Below are 13,421 nucleotides of genomic sequence, written 5' to 3'. Positions count from 1 at the left end.
ATGCGATGCTGCTTGACATGCTATCGGCTAGCATTTGCAAAGAAACCAATCCAGGAGCGCCATTTATTGTCCTTGGTGCTGATTGACTGTCTCCCCAAGAGCCAAGATAAGAAAAACCAAGATTATTAAGTTTTGTAATAGTTCTAAGATTGTTTCCATTATGTAAATTAAGGTACATTTGGAGTTTGAACTATTAAAATAGGCAGTTATTAGTATTCTAGTATTGGAAGACTGCATCTGGTTCTGGTCCCTAACTCCTAGAAATACCAGGGGCCCGACTGTACATTGCAAATTTTAAAAAAAAACAATTAAAATGAAAATAGAGGGATTTTTTATTCTGGATTAATTTGAACTTCCTGAGTTTTATTTTTGTCTCACAAACATGCAAGCTAAAAGTAATCTGCTGTTTTTCTTCCTGTTGGAACTTAATAGATTATATTAAGCCATAGAAAGTATTTATGTCTTCTATGGTGTTTTTTATTCTGACAGAAGTAGACACAATAGTGCATTTAGCCTGACTGGGTTTTAGAAACTGGTGATAAAACAAAAACATTTCAGAATGCAGGTAATCAAAACACTGAAAAATGTAACATGCAGACCTTTCACACTCCAGAGGTTAGAAACTTAGTCTGAAATAGTTACATCCTAATTATCATTTTGATTTGATTTGGTGGCTTCAAACTGCATGAAGTTTGTTATCCTTTCGTAGCCAAACTATAGTAAGAATATATTTGCAATTTTTGCTACTATAGTTTCCCATAACAGGACAAATATACCAGGCTAGACCAATAATTAAATTTTTTGAGTACTGTCAGAATTCTGAGGAAAAATGTCAAAATTATTATTATTATTATTTTTAGTGGCCCTAATTCTCTTCCATGCTATCATAATATTCTTCAATTAACAAAAAACATTTGGTTGTACTTTTTACCACCTGGTAAATGTTTACAAATCTGATCATTCCTTCTGAAGCCTTGTATGTGTGTTTGTGAGGAAATGCATTTCCCTCTTCCTTCCCTGTCGATGATTGGTGCCATCAGTGTTTGCTGTGGTTCCTAATGCACTCTCTCCTCCCAACTCCAGCCGCTGCTTCCCCTCAAATCATTGTCTTTCCGTCCAAATGCTGGAGTCTGTAAACCGCTGTGTTTGCTCTGGGTTCTGACATGATGAGAGGACACAGTGGAATTTCACAACTCCACATGAACTTAAATTTATTTTGTTCTCTGCAAAAAGTTGTGAGTCTTTCATTATTTCTTTAGATTTTGCTTCCAGTGAGACAGATTTTATTGTCGCCTTTTAAAGCTTTCTTAAGGAAATTTCTGCTGGAAATGGAACCTTGTATGAAATCATCCCAAAAGTCCCTCAGACTGGATGGAAAACTTCTTACCAAGCTTATTTTGAAATACTATAATAAAATCTGACTCATTTGAAGAGCAGTATTTAAAAATAAAGGATGACTCATTTTTTGTGTTGCAGCTTTGTGCTGCTGAAACGCCCTCTGTGTCCTCCACCATGACTGCTTTGACTTGTTAACTTTTTAACTTCTGCCATCTTTATTTTTTCTTCCACAGACTCAACCAACAGTGACTCAGCTAAATCAAAGGTAACCTCTCAAACACATGCATGACGGTTTATTAAGCACAACTTTCTGGCCCAAAGTTTACACAAACTGGTGTTTTAGGGATTTATTTATTTAAGGTTGTTTTCTTTAAACTTCTGACCTGAACTGTAATGTAAGACAGAAAGTTTGTCAGGATAACAGCAGCATTTCCTCCTGTTTCAGGGATCATGGGGGTCAAAGAAAGATCTCACCGCCAAAGACTTCCTGGCTCTGTCCATCATGTCCGCCGTCACAGGCCGCAAGCGAAGGAAGCGCCACCTCGCCCGCCGTGTTGGAAGCAGCACCGATGACGATTCCGAGCACGAACCGGTGAAAGCGGGGCACCTTGGGATGGAGGGGGAAGAGGAGGCAGAGTCGCCAGGGGGAGACACTGCTCCTCGAGCTGAGGGAGAAGAGGACGAGGACGAGGAAGACGACAACGACGATGAGGAGGAGGAGGACGTTGTAGCAGGTGGAGAGAAAGAGGAGGTTGTAGCGGTTGTTCCCAGTCGGCCATGCTGTAAAGAAGAAGAGGAAGAGGAGGCAGGAGGAAGGCAGACAGCTATTTTGTTGCAGGACGAGGCGGTGCAGGTGGAGGAGGTGAAGGGCCCATCGTGGAAAGCGCCAGAGGATGCTCGCTCCATTGTCTCCGGCTACTCCACCCTTTCCACATTAGGGCGAAGCTTGGGGTCGGAGGGCAGAGGCGACGACGCTGACGACGAGCACAGTGAGCTGGTGAGCGAGACGGACAACGAGAGCGGCTTCGTCTCGCGCTCCCTAACCCAGGAGAGACCCAGCAAACAACCAACGACGCCCACAAACCAGCCGCCATCGGCACCTCGCAGCTTCCTCTACTCCCAGTGCAAACCGCCGGTCCTCTCGCCCATTAACCTCCTCGCCCCGGCAACACCTGCCGTTAACTCAGCCGACTCTGTCGAGAGGAGTGAAGGAGGAGCACGCTCCAACACACCTTCCTCTTCCTCCTCCTCCAACGCTCACAGGCTGCACTCGCGGCCTTCCTTCAACTCCCACAAGCTGATCCAGTGCGACACCCTGGCCAGAAAAAAACTGAAGTCTGAGAAGGCCAAGGTCCGCTCCCTGGACCTGCCAGAGTTTCAGGTTGAGGGGACCGGCTCCGGGTCCGACAGCGCACCGAAACCGAAGAGAGACCCCTCCAGAACGAACGCTTCCTCCGGCAGCAGCCAGGAAAGCCTGCGCCCGTCCCGTCCGAGACCCGCCCTGCCGCCCAGCGAAGCCGCCTCCTTCACCCCGACCGGCCCGGGCAGCAGGTCTCTGGCCGAGCACGTCCGGGCTCGCTTGTTGGGCTCCGCCGACGACCTGCGCAGTGTGGGACTGCGAAAACCTCCATCACCCGAGACGCGGAGGAAGAAACGAGCGTGGCGGAGACACACCGTGGTGGCCTCACCCACCGAGACGTCCGAGAAGAGACCCCCACTGAACATCAATGAGTTCCCGCTCTGCCCCATCAACCAAAACCAGGTGAAAACTCAAGGAGCCGACAGCCTGGACCACGAACCAGTTACACGCCAAGCCCCCACCTCCAGATTCCACCAGTACCTGTGAAAACCTCCAGGTGCGATTCATTTTGACATGGCAAGGGGTACCCAGTGTTGCCAAAGCTTTAGGGTTTTTTTTTCTTTGCTTTTCTCTTATTAAAAAAAAAACTTTCTTGTGCATAGAAGATACAATATGGTTGCGATCCACATGTTAACCCTTGCGCACCAGATGCTATATGGTGCGCATATGTGCTATGTGATGCGCATCATACTGTCTCTCTCGTGCACTTATTAGTCTATTTTTATTTTTTTCTTCAATGTCCCTTTAGGGGCTTTCATATAAGACATAAACAAAACTCATCATTAACGCCAAAAATTCACAATTTAGTAAAAACAGGCATCCCTTCCTTCCCGACTCACAGGAGAGATGCTCTCAATTGGTCACAGGAGGGCGCTGTTGTGCAGCTTTGCTCTGGTTGAGAAAAAAATGGTGCTTCTAGCTAATTCAGCATAATGGTAAATGTTACAAAAACTATCATACAACAGGAGTAAATTCAGCAGATTTTCTTTTATCCTGCTACCAGTCTTCCTGACCTCACTCACTGTAAAACTCCCGTTTTTAGTCCCACACAAGGACACAGATGTCTCTCTACTTGTTAAAAACGTCTGAGTGTTTGTGCAGAAATGATCACGTTTTGTAGCATTTTGTACAAAGCCTTGTTAAGTTAACCTATGTAAATATAAATGTTTGTTTTCACCTGTGATTTTTCTTTTTAGTTATTTTTATATGGTTTACAAAACGTGCACAGAGTGCAGTCATTTCTTTCAAGGAGTTACTTGAAATGTCTCCCTTAATATATTATTTTTTTTGTTTATATTCAATATATTATATATTTTGTATTAAAGTAAAAAAAACAGTACTTTTATTGTTCATTGAACCTCTTAAGCGTACCTGTTAGAGGGAGATAAACACGACTAAAGCTGTTCCTTATTTCTCCATAGATGGCCTTTCTGATTCACAGCACTGTGCAGACTACCTTTATCTCCTGAGATACTGACTTTTTAATGAAAGCGATCTACTTTAAACAAACATCCATCAAATAAACCATCTGGGGATCGCATGTAGCAAGTCTGGCAGAGCCCTTTGGGAGAGTTTGCAGGCGCATCGGCATGCTGACGGCTGAGCTCATTGTTTTCGCGTTACCTCAGATCTCATATTTTCACCTTTTTAGTTTGGGATCTTTTTTCAGCCCATCCCCACTGAGCATTCATCTGTCAGCGCAGTTTTTACCTTGGGGTGTGTGTGTGGCTGGGAGTTTTCCATAAGGTCAGGTTCGTAATGATTCCTAACTGGTTGAAATGGTACAATGAAGAAACTGAAAACAGGTCTGTGGAAAGTGTCCCCTGCCTCACACATTTATTGTGTTTCTCCTTTTTGTTACAGCTGAAATTTGATAATAGAAAATGTGTAACATCATAAATAACCTGAGAAAACACAAGAAGCAGTTTTTATATAATGGTTTAATTTATTAAAGGGGAAAAGTATTAAATCCTCCACCTTAGTTGCATCATAAAATGGGGTAATTAATCCTGTTTTGGTCCAGTTTCTATAAACCTGAAGAAATTATTTAAAACCAAAAGTAGAAACAAATTTTTAAAAAAGCAACTTGCTCTGACCTAACTAAGTCTTTGACATCTATCAGTCTGGAAATCCATTTCTAAGCCTGTGGAACTGCAGTGAATCACAATAAGAGCTGTGAACCACAAATGACAGCTTGGAATGAACCTTCCCCAGGAGCGGCTGACCTACCAAAAATTAGTCCAAGAGGGCATTTATGACTCATCCAGGAGGTCACAAAGGATCCAAGAATAACATTTATACCACTGCAACTGTCTCGGTTAAATTCAGTGTTCATGATTTAACAATAAGAAAGAGGCTAAATTAAAGGCCGTCAATGGGAGAGTTCCAAGACAGACGCCGCTGTCCAAAAACAACACAAAGGTCCAAATAATAACTCTAATATTCCTGAAACATTTCAGAAAACGAGTGGCACTATTTGTACTTTATTAGAGTAGCATAAATGTATGCAACAGTCAAATACAGGGGTAGTAGTGTGATGTTTTGGGCCTGCTTTGCTACTGATTGAACCACAAATTTTGCTCTCTGGGGATTACATCTTCTAAAATATTGCCAAACTGGTTTGGGTTGCTCTTTTGTATTAATAAATTAATTCCTTATTCAAGGGGATGAAATGGTTGAGATGGTAAGAAAGCCACCTTTAAAACTGCTTTTTGTACTTAATTTGTACCATAATATAAAACATCCAAATGTGACTAAAAGCGAAGAAATGTGTAAGATGGGGATCTTTTTCACAAAATTGTATAATAAAGTCTTATGTGTTAAACCATCATAAAGAACCACAAACAACTTCTCTGACCAAATATTCCAGTGAAGAATGATAAAGTTCTAGTTTTTTCTTACCTCGAGATTCTTCTACAAGTGCCTGATTTTTCTGGAATGTGTTGTTCTGCGGTGCCATGCGCAGGTCTCATCGTTTTTTAATTTCATTTTGTTGTATCTGGATCCCCTCCTTTCTCCCGACGTGGCTGACCGACCCAAAGACATGTACATTAAACTCCGAGTGGGAAACTAAAAAGCACACTTCCAAGCCAAGGACGCATCTATGCACTCCCTTCGCCTTCAATAAGAGGCGCTTATAACAGCTGTTACTAATGCTGCTAAGAGGAAGGAAACAATAAAAGGCATAGAAATCCCTCAGCTGCTTTTGCTCTCTCCCCCAAAAAAACTGAGGTCATGTGAATATGGTACACCTAACAAGTCCTACCCTAAAACCACATTAGGTCATGCCAGATGATATCAAATTTCCTAAAGGTGAACAAACCTCATCTGTTGTGTGATGTACTGAAATGTGATTTTATCTAATGTTTATTGTTGTATTTTAAAACTAAATTGTTTTGTACATACCTTAATATGTAACATACTGTATTGTGTACATTTGGAATTGATTTTGACTATAATTGATGACTAAAAAATATGAAAGAAAAAAAAAGCTTGTCCGCCTGAAACTATTTCCCTTGTGGCTGTTTGCTTCAAAGCAAAAGGTATATGATGTAAATAAACAGAAATATGTTTAAAAAAGGAGTTGTGAGTTGAGTTTTTGTTGAATGTCGCCCCCTGGAGGTGGCAAATGAATAAAGTTTTTTTTGTTCAGTCTTAATGTTTGCTTCTGCACAAAAAGGAAACTGCATCCAAATCTTGAGGCCACTTCCCGTTAAATGCTACGAATGTATGCAAACAGAAGTGCAAATGCACTTTAATAGTAACAGCATGCACAAATTAACTTTAGATTTGCTTCCTTTGGTCACTTTACTCTATTACTTCATGTACTGTCCCAATCTGAAACCATTACAAAGGGGAAAAAACCCTTGTGATCAAAAGCATCAAACCGCTGCTCTCAGTGACTGCTTCCTGTATCTTCTAGGATCAAACTTTACAACAAGACACCTTTAATCAAAACTTTTATTATTATTTGAACCAATTATAACACACATCTGTCAAAATGGTAAGTCTGGAGTTTGCTTTTGCAGAAAGAAACAAAAACAAGAAAAGGTGTTGGCAAGCTGCTCTACTTTGCTGTCATTTCTTATTTGATTTCTGGAGAGAAAATTCGATTTTTTTTTTTTTTGTTGAAACATGGAATAGTTAGTCAGCAGATATTCCTATAAAGTTGTACTGGAAAAACAGAAATCTGGTATTGTTAAACATCTTTTCTTATATTTATATATATATAAAAATGGAGAATATTCATATTGAAATATTTACATCTCCTGAAGAAAATTTAACAGGACAGCTTACAGACCAAATGAAAAAGAAACGTCATGTTGGTTATTGCATCGCCGTGCAACGACTTCCTCGTCCAGACAACAGACTCATTACAGAACTGATGACATATTTTTAAGAAAAAGAACAGTAGTCCATTTTTTATTTATTTATTTTTTTTTTTACCTTTTTGAATTGTTTTTGAGGGTTTTTTTTATTATTATTATTTCAATTTGTAGCGACCTGCCCGCTCTCCTTGCTGGGCTGACTCTGGAGGAGCAGCTCGGTGTTCTCGGCTCTCAGTCTCTCCAGCTCCAGTTCCATCTCCCGGAGTCGGACCTGGGAGTTATCCGCGGCGGCCACGGGCTCCACGGCGCGCCGCAGCCGGTTGTTCTCCTCCTCCAGCCGGGACATGCACTTCTCCAGCTCCAGGTACTCCTGCACCAGCTCTTGTTTTGTCATGTTCTGCAGACTCTCGACGTGGTACATCTCATAGGTTTCGGAAAAGTCCCGCTGGAGGTACTCTCCACCTGAGTTCCCAGGCCTCCCGATGCCGTCGCTCCCGCCTCCTCCGCTCCCGTCGTCGTCGTCTTCCTCCTCGTTGTCAAAGAGGTCCTCCTCGCTTCCAGTGTCCTCCATGCGACCGCTGACCCCAGAGAGCCGCCGGACCCCAGCTTCTGTGTTGAGGTCGGGCTCCTCTCGGTCGTGCTCGTCCATCAGGAACTGGGTGGTGTTATAGGGCGCGACGGGGAGCCCCTTGGCGAACATCTCCTCCCTCATCCGCGAAGCCCTCACGGTCTCCCGCTCTTCTAGGGCTTTCTTCTCCTCCCATGAAAGTTTGTTGTAAGGCTTCCAGTGGCGTTTCTTCTTCGAGGTCCTGCGCCTGTGCCTCTTTTTGCCCAGACGTGCTTCCAACCCAGTGTCGGAGTCGATGGGTAAATTCTCCACTCCCGACTGGTTCAAAGTCTCCTGCAGCGGGCCGTGTTCCCCTTTTTCCCCGCGACGTTTGTGATCACAATCGGGTGAAGCGTCGGAATCGGTTATTTTGTGAGGCTCGGTAGCATTCGGGTAGTTGGAAAGCTCGTTTCCGGCTGCTGAAGCGGGACACACCTCCCTACGTCCGCCTTTCATTTGCCATAACTTGTCTGTGTTGATATCCTCGCAGTACTCCGCCCGACGCTGATGCTTCTCCCCTCTCTGGCGCCCCCTCTCGCCGTTCTGCGGTCCTCCACGGTTGTTGGCTGGGAGATGCTCCAAAGCGTCCCCGCTACTCTCACCTGATGGACTGCCTGAAGTTACCATGCGATGGGTCTGCTCCGCTGGCTCAGTCATCCTGATGATATCCTTCTTATTGGTCCCGTTTTAGCACATCTTAGAGCATGTTCATGCTCAAAAGGCAGAAATTCAAAGTTCGTTAAAAGATGAAAAAAAGTTTGTTTTTTTTAAGAAAAAAATACGATTTCCAGAAGGACTTAAAATGTTTAAAGAAAGTTGACTTGTACGTCTGGAAACAAACTTCCGAATAAGTAAACACTTGTTACTCCTCCAAGGATTTGTCAGAGCAACTGTCGCTAACTACCATTAACTGTTTCAGTGCTGTCAAAGGCCGCCGTCACTCAGAGACTATGTTTCACCGTCACAACTGTGTCCAGTGTGCTACAGAAGACGAGGGAGTCCGTGTTTATATAGCAGCTCCGCCTCTCTCTGTGCGCATGCCTCTCCTTTTTACATCTACTGAATTCTGGGATATGCTGTTCCCTGTACAGTAGAGCTAATGCGTAAGACATCCTCTCTAAACTACAAAGTCCACAAGTCTGCCGTAACTGATGAGATTTTTAACCAATGAGAGAGTACAATCATTCGCCCAAAAAAGACCACCCTCCTTTTTGTTGATTGGACTGCTGGAAAACTTTGCTGTTGCTAAGCTCAACTAATTTTTTGATTGGGCAGCATTTACTGTCAATCAAAAGAGCGCGAGCTACATTAAAAAAGCAGTCCCGGGCATTTTTTATGGACACTACTATTTACAAAGAAAGGGGTAATAACTAGATGTATTGATTTAGAAACCGGTTTGGATATTTTAAAATAGTTCAAATATTTACCAAAACTGAGTAATTGCATATTCTATTCCTAACTGTGCGACGCCGAATTATTTGGAGCCGAAAACGGCGAGAAGTAATTGAGTAATAAAATGTAAGCCCCCTGTATCGTGAGGACAATTAAGCGGTCTTTACACAGAATGTAGTCCGCTTTCAGCGTTAATGTAAAATAATAACAATAAAGCAATCTACTCTCTAAATTAAATAATTTTAAACGGATATATAAATAAAGATATGTGGCTTTTGTGTGCTACTATTATGATTTGTGAATTCGTTTTAGCATTACGTGTTGTGCGGAGTGATATGTCGTAAGACTGGAGCTTTGGGGGTGAACACTTAAACCAGCGTAAACAAACGACATTTATTGTGAAGCCGTCGCTACGGTCACACTCCCGAACCCCTCGTTGTCAAAGGGTGGGTCAGGCGATCTCACACCTGCTTAATAATGCTGCTACCATCGACGAAATGGTGTAGATCCGTTCTTTGGCAGCCCCAAATGTACAGTGTTTTTACACCGTTGCTTTGAAAGCTAAGGATAAGTTGGCTAACGTTAGCTGTTAACGTTAGTTAGCGAACGGAGCGCTGCTTGCTGTTGCTCGAAAATTAAAACACTGCATCCTTTCCATGATATTGTGAAATCACTCGAACCAAAAATAACTAATCCGAAGCTTGAACATGATTGTCCCGAACGGGAAATAATTCCTGACAGCGTCATATTTGAAGAAAACGTGACGTTCTGCATAAAGCTAGACTAGCTAAAGCTAACTAGCTCGCTCCATGGTTCTATGTTGTTATAATCCAAGTAAATAAAACAACAATATTAATGTTAAGTAACAATTTATTAAACGTGTGCTCTAATTCTGTTCATGGAAGTCTATTAAAATACAACTGGCAACAGAAATGGTTATATTTACTCTTCAGCTGACTAGGCCAACGTGCTTTCATTGGCTCCGTTTAATTCCTGGACTAACACAGTTCTCGTTTTCCATTACATCGTTATCTTTAGTTTAATAAATTTAAGGTTTGATGCGTCTTTTCAGAGCAGTACAAATCACAACCTGTACTATATTATGAGTAAACTGGTAATAACTGCTGTATTAAGCGGCAGCACAACAACTTCGATTAACTGCTATTGCTTCAGGAAGTAGTCAGCACCAGATCTTTGCTTTAGTTCTCGGATAGTTAACAAGCCTGTAAATTGCACTTTCCTAATATTTTACAGTTTAAACTGCCATGTAGCCCCGTTATCTGCTTTTGCACAAATATACAATTAAACTACATAGGTGCAAATAGATAAACCATGCAGTGGAGTGTTAGTTTGATTTTTCACTGTTTCACATTTTCTCAGATAAGCATCATTTAATGTGTTTGAATTCATTATTGAGTTCACAACACTGTGTTAATCTTCATCTCTAAATTCTTAGCTAACACATCCACATATTTTTATAGTACCCTCACTCCTTCCATAAACTATTTAGCTTTCATTAAAAAGAAAAAATGGGTTATTTGCTGTGTGACCTTTTACAGGGAGTCACTGGGAGTTATTGGTTTCCTTCAAACTGTGCCTGTAAACACCAGGAATCCAATGGCTCCCAAACAACACACAGGCCAACTACTTCTACTAATAGAAACAGGCCCAGTTTCACCCCTGGCGAATAAGCAAGCTGAACTGTGAATTCTTTGAGGAAGAGGAGGTACACTGCTGTTAATGTGAAACCCTGACGACTGGTAAGACTGGGAAACCATTCCAGAGCTGCCCCCATATTCCTCAAATCAAGGAGCAGGAGCTGCAGCTACACAGCCCAAGCTGCTCCTGCACAGATCACAGCCTCTGAGGATTAGCAGACATGACTTAATCTCACACTCAGTCTAACCTGGTTATTGCTGCTATTGAGCAGAGATAAAAGATATTAAATCATGCAATTTGAGGCAAAATACATGGGGGTTCATAAAGACAGGAAGTGCAGATATACTTTTTTTTGTGAAATTCAAAAACTGACCCAGAGGCTGCATCAAGTTAAAGAAAAACATTGCCTAAAACATTGTACCTCCCAACTCCCCAAACCTGCTTTTTGTGTGTAGTTGTGTCATTATGTTAGTTCTCCTGGATAGATCATATTCTTTCTCCTAGTTTCCCAGCTGCTCTGTGTTATAACACATACAGAAATATTAATCATCTAATCAATGTTCATGTAGTATGAAGAAGAACAGTCACTTTCAGTTTAATGGATCACCACAAACCTATGCACAATGTATTAATGCACTAAAGGCAGTTTAAGCTTTGGGGAAATTTTTTGAAGTTGTGCAAATGATAGAAATCACCAACAGATGGCGCATCTGTCCCATTTACCGATAAATAAAAGCGGTGTAATCTTTTTTTACTATGGCTTTCAAAGTAAAAGCTTAATTACTAGATTGCTGTAAAAGGGAAATCCACATTACAGTCTTAGATGACTGTAATGACAAAATAAAGGTCACAGATTATCTTTAGAATACCAGATAATGTTTACTTATTGTATACTAAATCATGTCCACTTCCTAGTTCCACAATTTTTCTGTTTAGTAATTTTTTTTCAATAAATCTTTAATTATTTCCTATCAGTATAAAGATTCGCCCGCCTGAGATAATTTTAAAATTTTTCTATGCTGCAGAGCCATTTTTGGAGCATTTCAATGTTCAATATATCAATATAATACTTTTATCCTTATTTTTCCAAATGTGTATGTTATTAATCCATAACAAAGTAAACAAAATGCAAAAAAGTGCATAAGAAGTTTACAAAACAAAACATTCGTTCTATGTTTTTTAACATATTTTTGTAAATTAAATTATATCCTTCAAAATTGCCACTAACTAAAAAACCAAATTTTTTAGTTAAAGACAATTTTATAATATGTAGCAACAAATAAATAAATATAAATGTTTTATTTCACACCAAGGATAAAACCTCTTGGTGTTTGAGGATCCATAAATGTGTCTGTATTAAGTGTATGTGGTGTTTGGTGTGTGTTGGCTACGTGTATCTAGAGGGGGGAAATAAAGTCGAGAGAGAGTTTGCTAAAAGTGCGCAGAAAAAAATACAAGCCACCGGAAATGAAGTCACTGCTAGTTGTGTACGGAGCCCCCTATGAGACGCGGGGATTTTATTTTTCTTTTGCGTTACCTCGCAAAACTTTTAAATGCACATTTAAAGAGCCTCAGTGTTTATGCTGAACTATTTTGTGCAAAAAAAGTTATTGAAAATCAATTTATTCACTGCATGTTTATGTCTGTTTGTGTAAGATTGCGACGGAACAGCTCAGGAAAACACCCCTTTAAACCATTCAGTACCAGGGTCAGATGACTTATTACCCTGCGTAACCCAGAAATAGTCTAAATAGTTTGGATGTATTTATTTTTTTATTTCTTTCCTTCTTATGGAAAGTTTCTGTTTTTATCATGGGTTTGTGTCGCATTTCTATCCTAAAGAAAATATATAAAACTTCAGATATTTCACAACGAGATATTAACATACATGGAAAAACCTCACGAAAGCCTTATATTATTGCAGAAAGTAAGATGGACACCATAAGAAAGACTTACAGTATTCAATTATGCCGCATTAACTAATCAGTACATCATTACGAAAGAACGCAAAATCTATTGCGAGGTAACGCAAAAGGAAGAAAAAAATCCCCATGTTACTTAGGGGACTCCGTAGGATCCAATCCAGGAAGTTCTGTAAACAATCTACCTGATCTATTAAGCATGTGGATTTACCCCGCGTTTGGGTTTCTCTGACGTGTTTGCGTTCACCTTTTTACTATAAATCCGTGAAAGCAAACCTTGCTCTGGGACAATTCGATTGTCAATAAAGAATAATCGCTGTACCTTATGTGGTTTGGAAAGATGTATGCAAATAGGTATCAGATAGGAGCAAAAAGGTTAAAGAAAGAAGAACTGCATTCGGTATATTAAGACCCAAATGCAATTTATCTTTAATATATGGTGATATATTATATTTTAACATATTTGACAGTTAAAATAGAAATTAAATAGATAATTACAGCACTGTGAAAAAGTGTTTATCTCTCTACAGATTAATTCTATTTTTGCTTTTTTGTCAAACTTAAACATTTCAGATCATCAAACAAAATGAACTATTGGATAAAGATTTTATTTGATTATGAACTGTGTTTCAGCGTATCAGCTTTAAACATTAAAGCCAGTGGGCGGGACTAACGCTGCTATACAGAAGGTGATTGGTCTGCAATTAAAGTCCGCGCTTCACGGTGGACTAGTAATTATAGCCTGTATACTATTTTAATACGTAGTGACATAGATTTTTTTAATTGATGAGTTAGACTTCAAAAAATTTTAATAT

General features: G+C 40.6%; 2 protein-coding genes across 10 annotated transcripts in view; one reads left to right on the top strand and one right to left on the bottom strand.

Annotated features, from left to right (window-relative positions):
* The window catches only part of arhgap23a (Rho GTPase activating protein 23a), an 81,325-nt gene extending 75,045 nt beyond the window's left edge, over positions 1 to 6,280 (top strand). For all 9 annotated transcript variants that reach the window (XM_044099912.1, XM_044099908.1, XM_044099913.1 and 6 more), the window contains 2 exons: positions 1,572 to 1,603; positions 1,784 to 6,280. In XM_044099912.1, coding sequence (XP_043955847.1) covers positions 1,572 to 1,603; positions 1,784 to 3,184 — 1,433 coding nt within the window. In that variant the 3' untranslated portion in view covers positions 3,185 to 6,280. The remainder of the gene's footprint in view (positions 1 to 1,571; positions 1,604 to 1,783) is intronic.
* Positions 6,281 to 6,640: 360 nt separating this feature from the next.
* hexim1 (HEXIM P-TEFb complex subunit 1) lies at positions 6,641 to 8,633 on the bottom strand. The gene has a single exon (XM_044099915.1). It carries the CDS (start codon positions 8,288 to 8,290, stop codon positions 7,187 to 7,189), a length of 1,104 nt encoding a protein of 367 aa, XP_043955850.1. The 5' UTR covers positions 8,291 to 8,633; the 3' UTR covers positions 6,641 to 7,186.
* Positions 8,634 to 13,421: the final 4,788 nt, after the last annotated feature.

This window comes from Gambusia affinis, linkage group LG19 (assembly GCF_019740435.1).
Source record: "Gambusia affinis linkage group LG19, SWU_Gaff_1.0, whole genome shotgun sequence".
Taxonomy (NCBI): Eukaryota; Metazoa; Chordata; class Actinopteri; order Cyprinodontiformes; family Poeciliidae; genus Gambusia; species Gambusia affinis.
The sequence above is the reverse complement of the archived record's forward strand: the minus strand, read 5'-3'. Positions and strand labels throughout refer to the sequence as shown.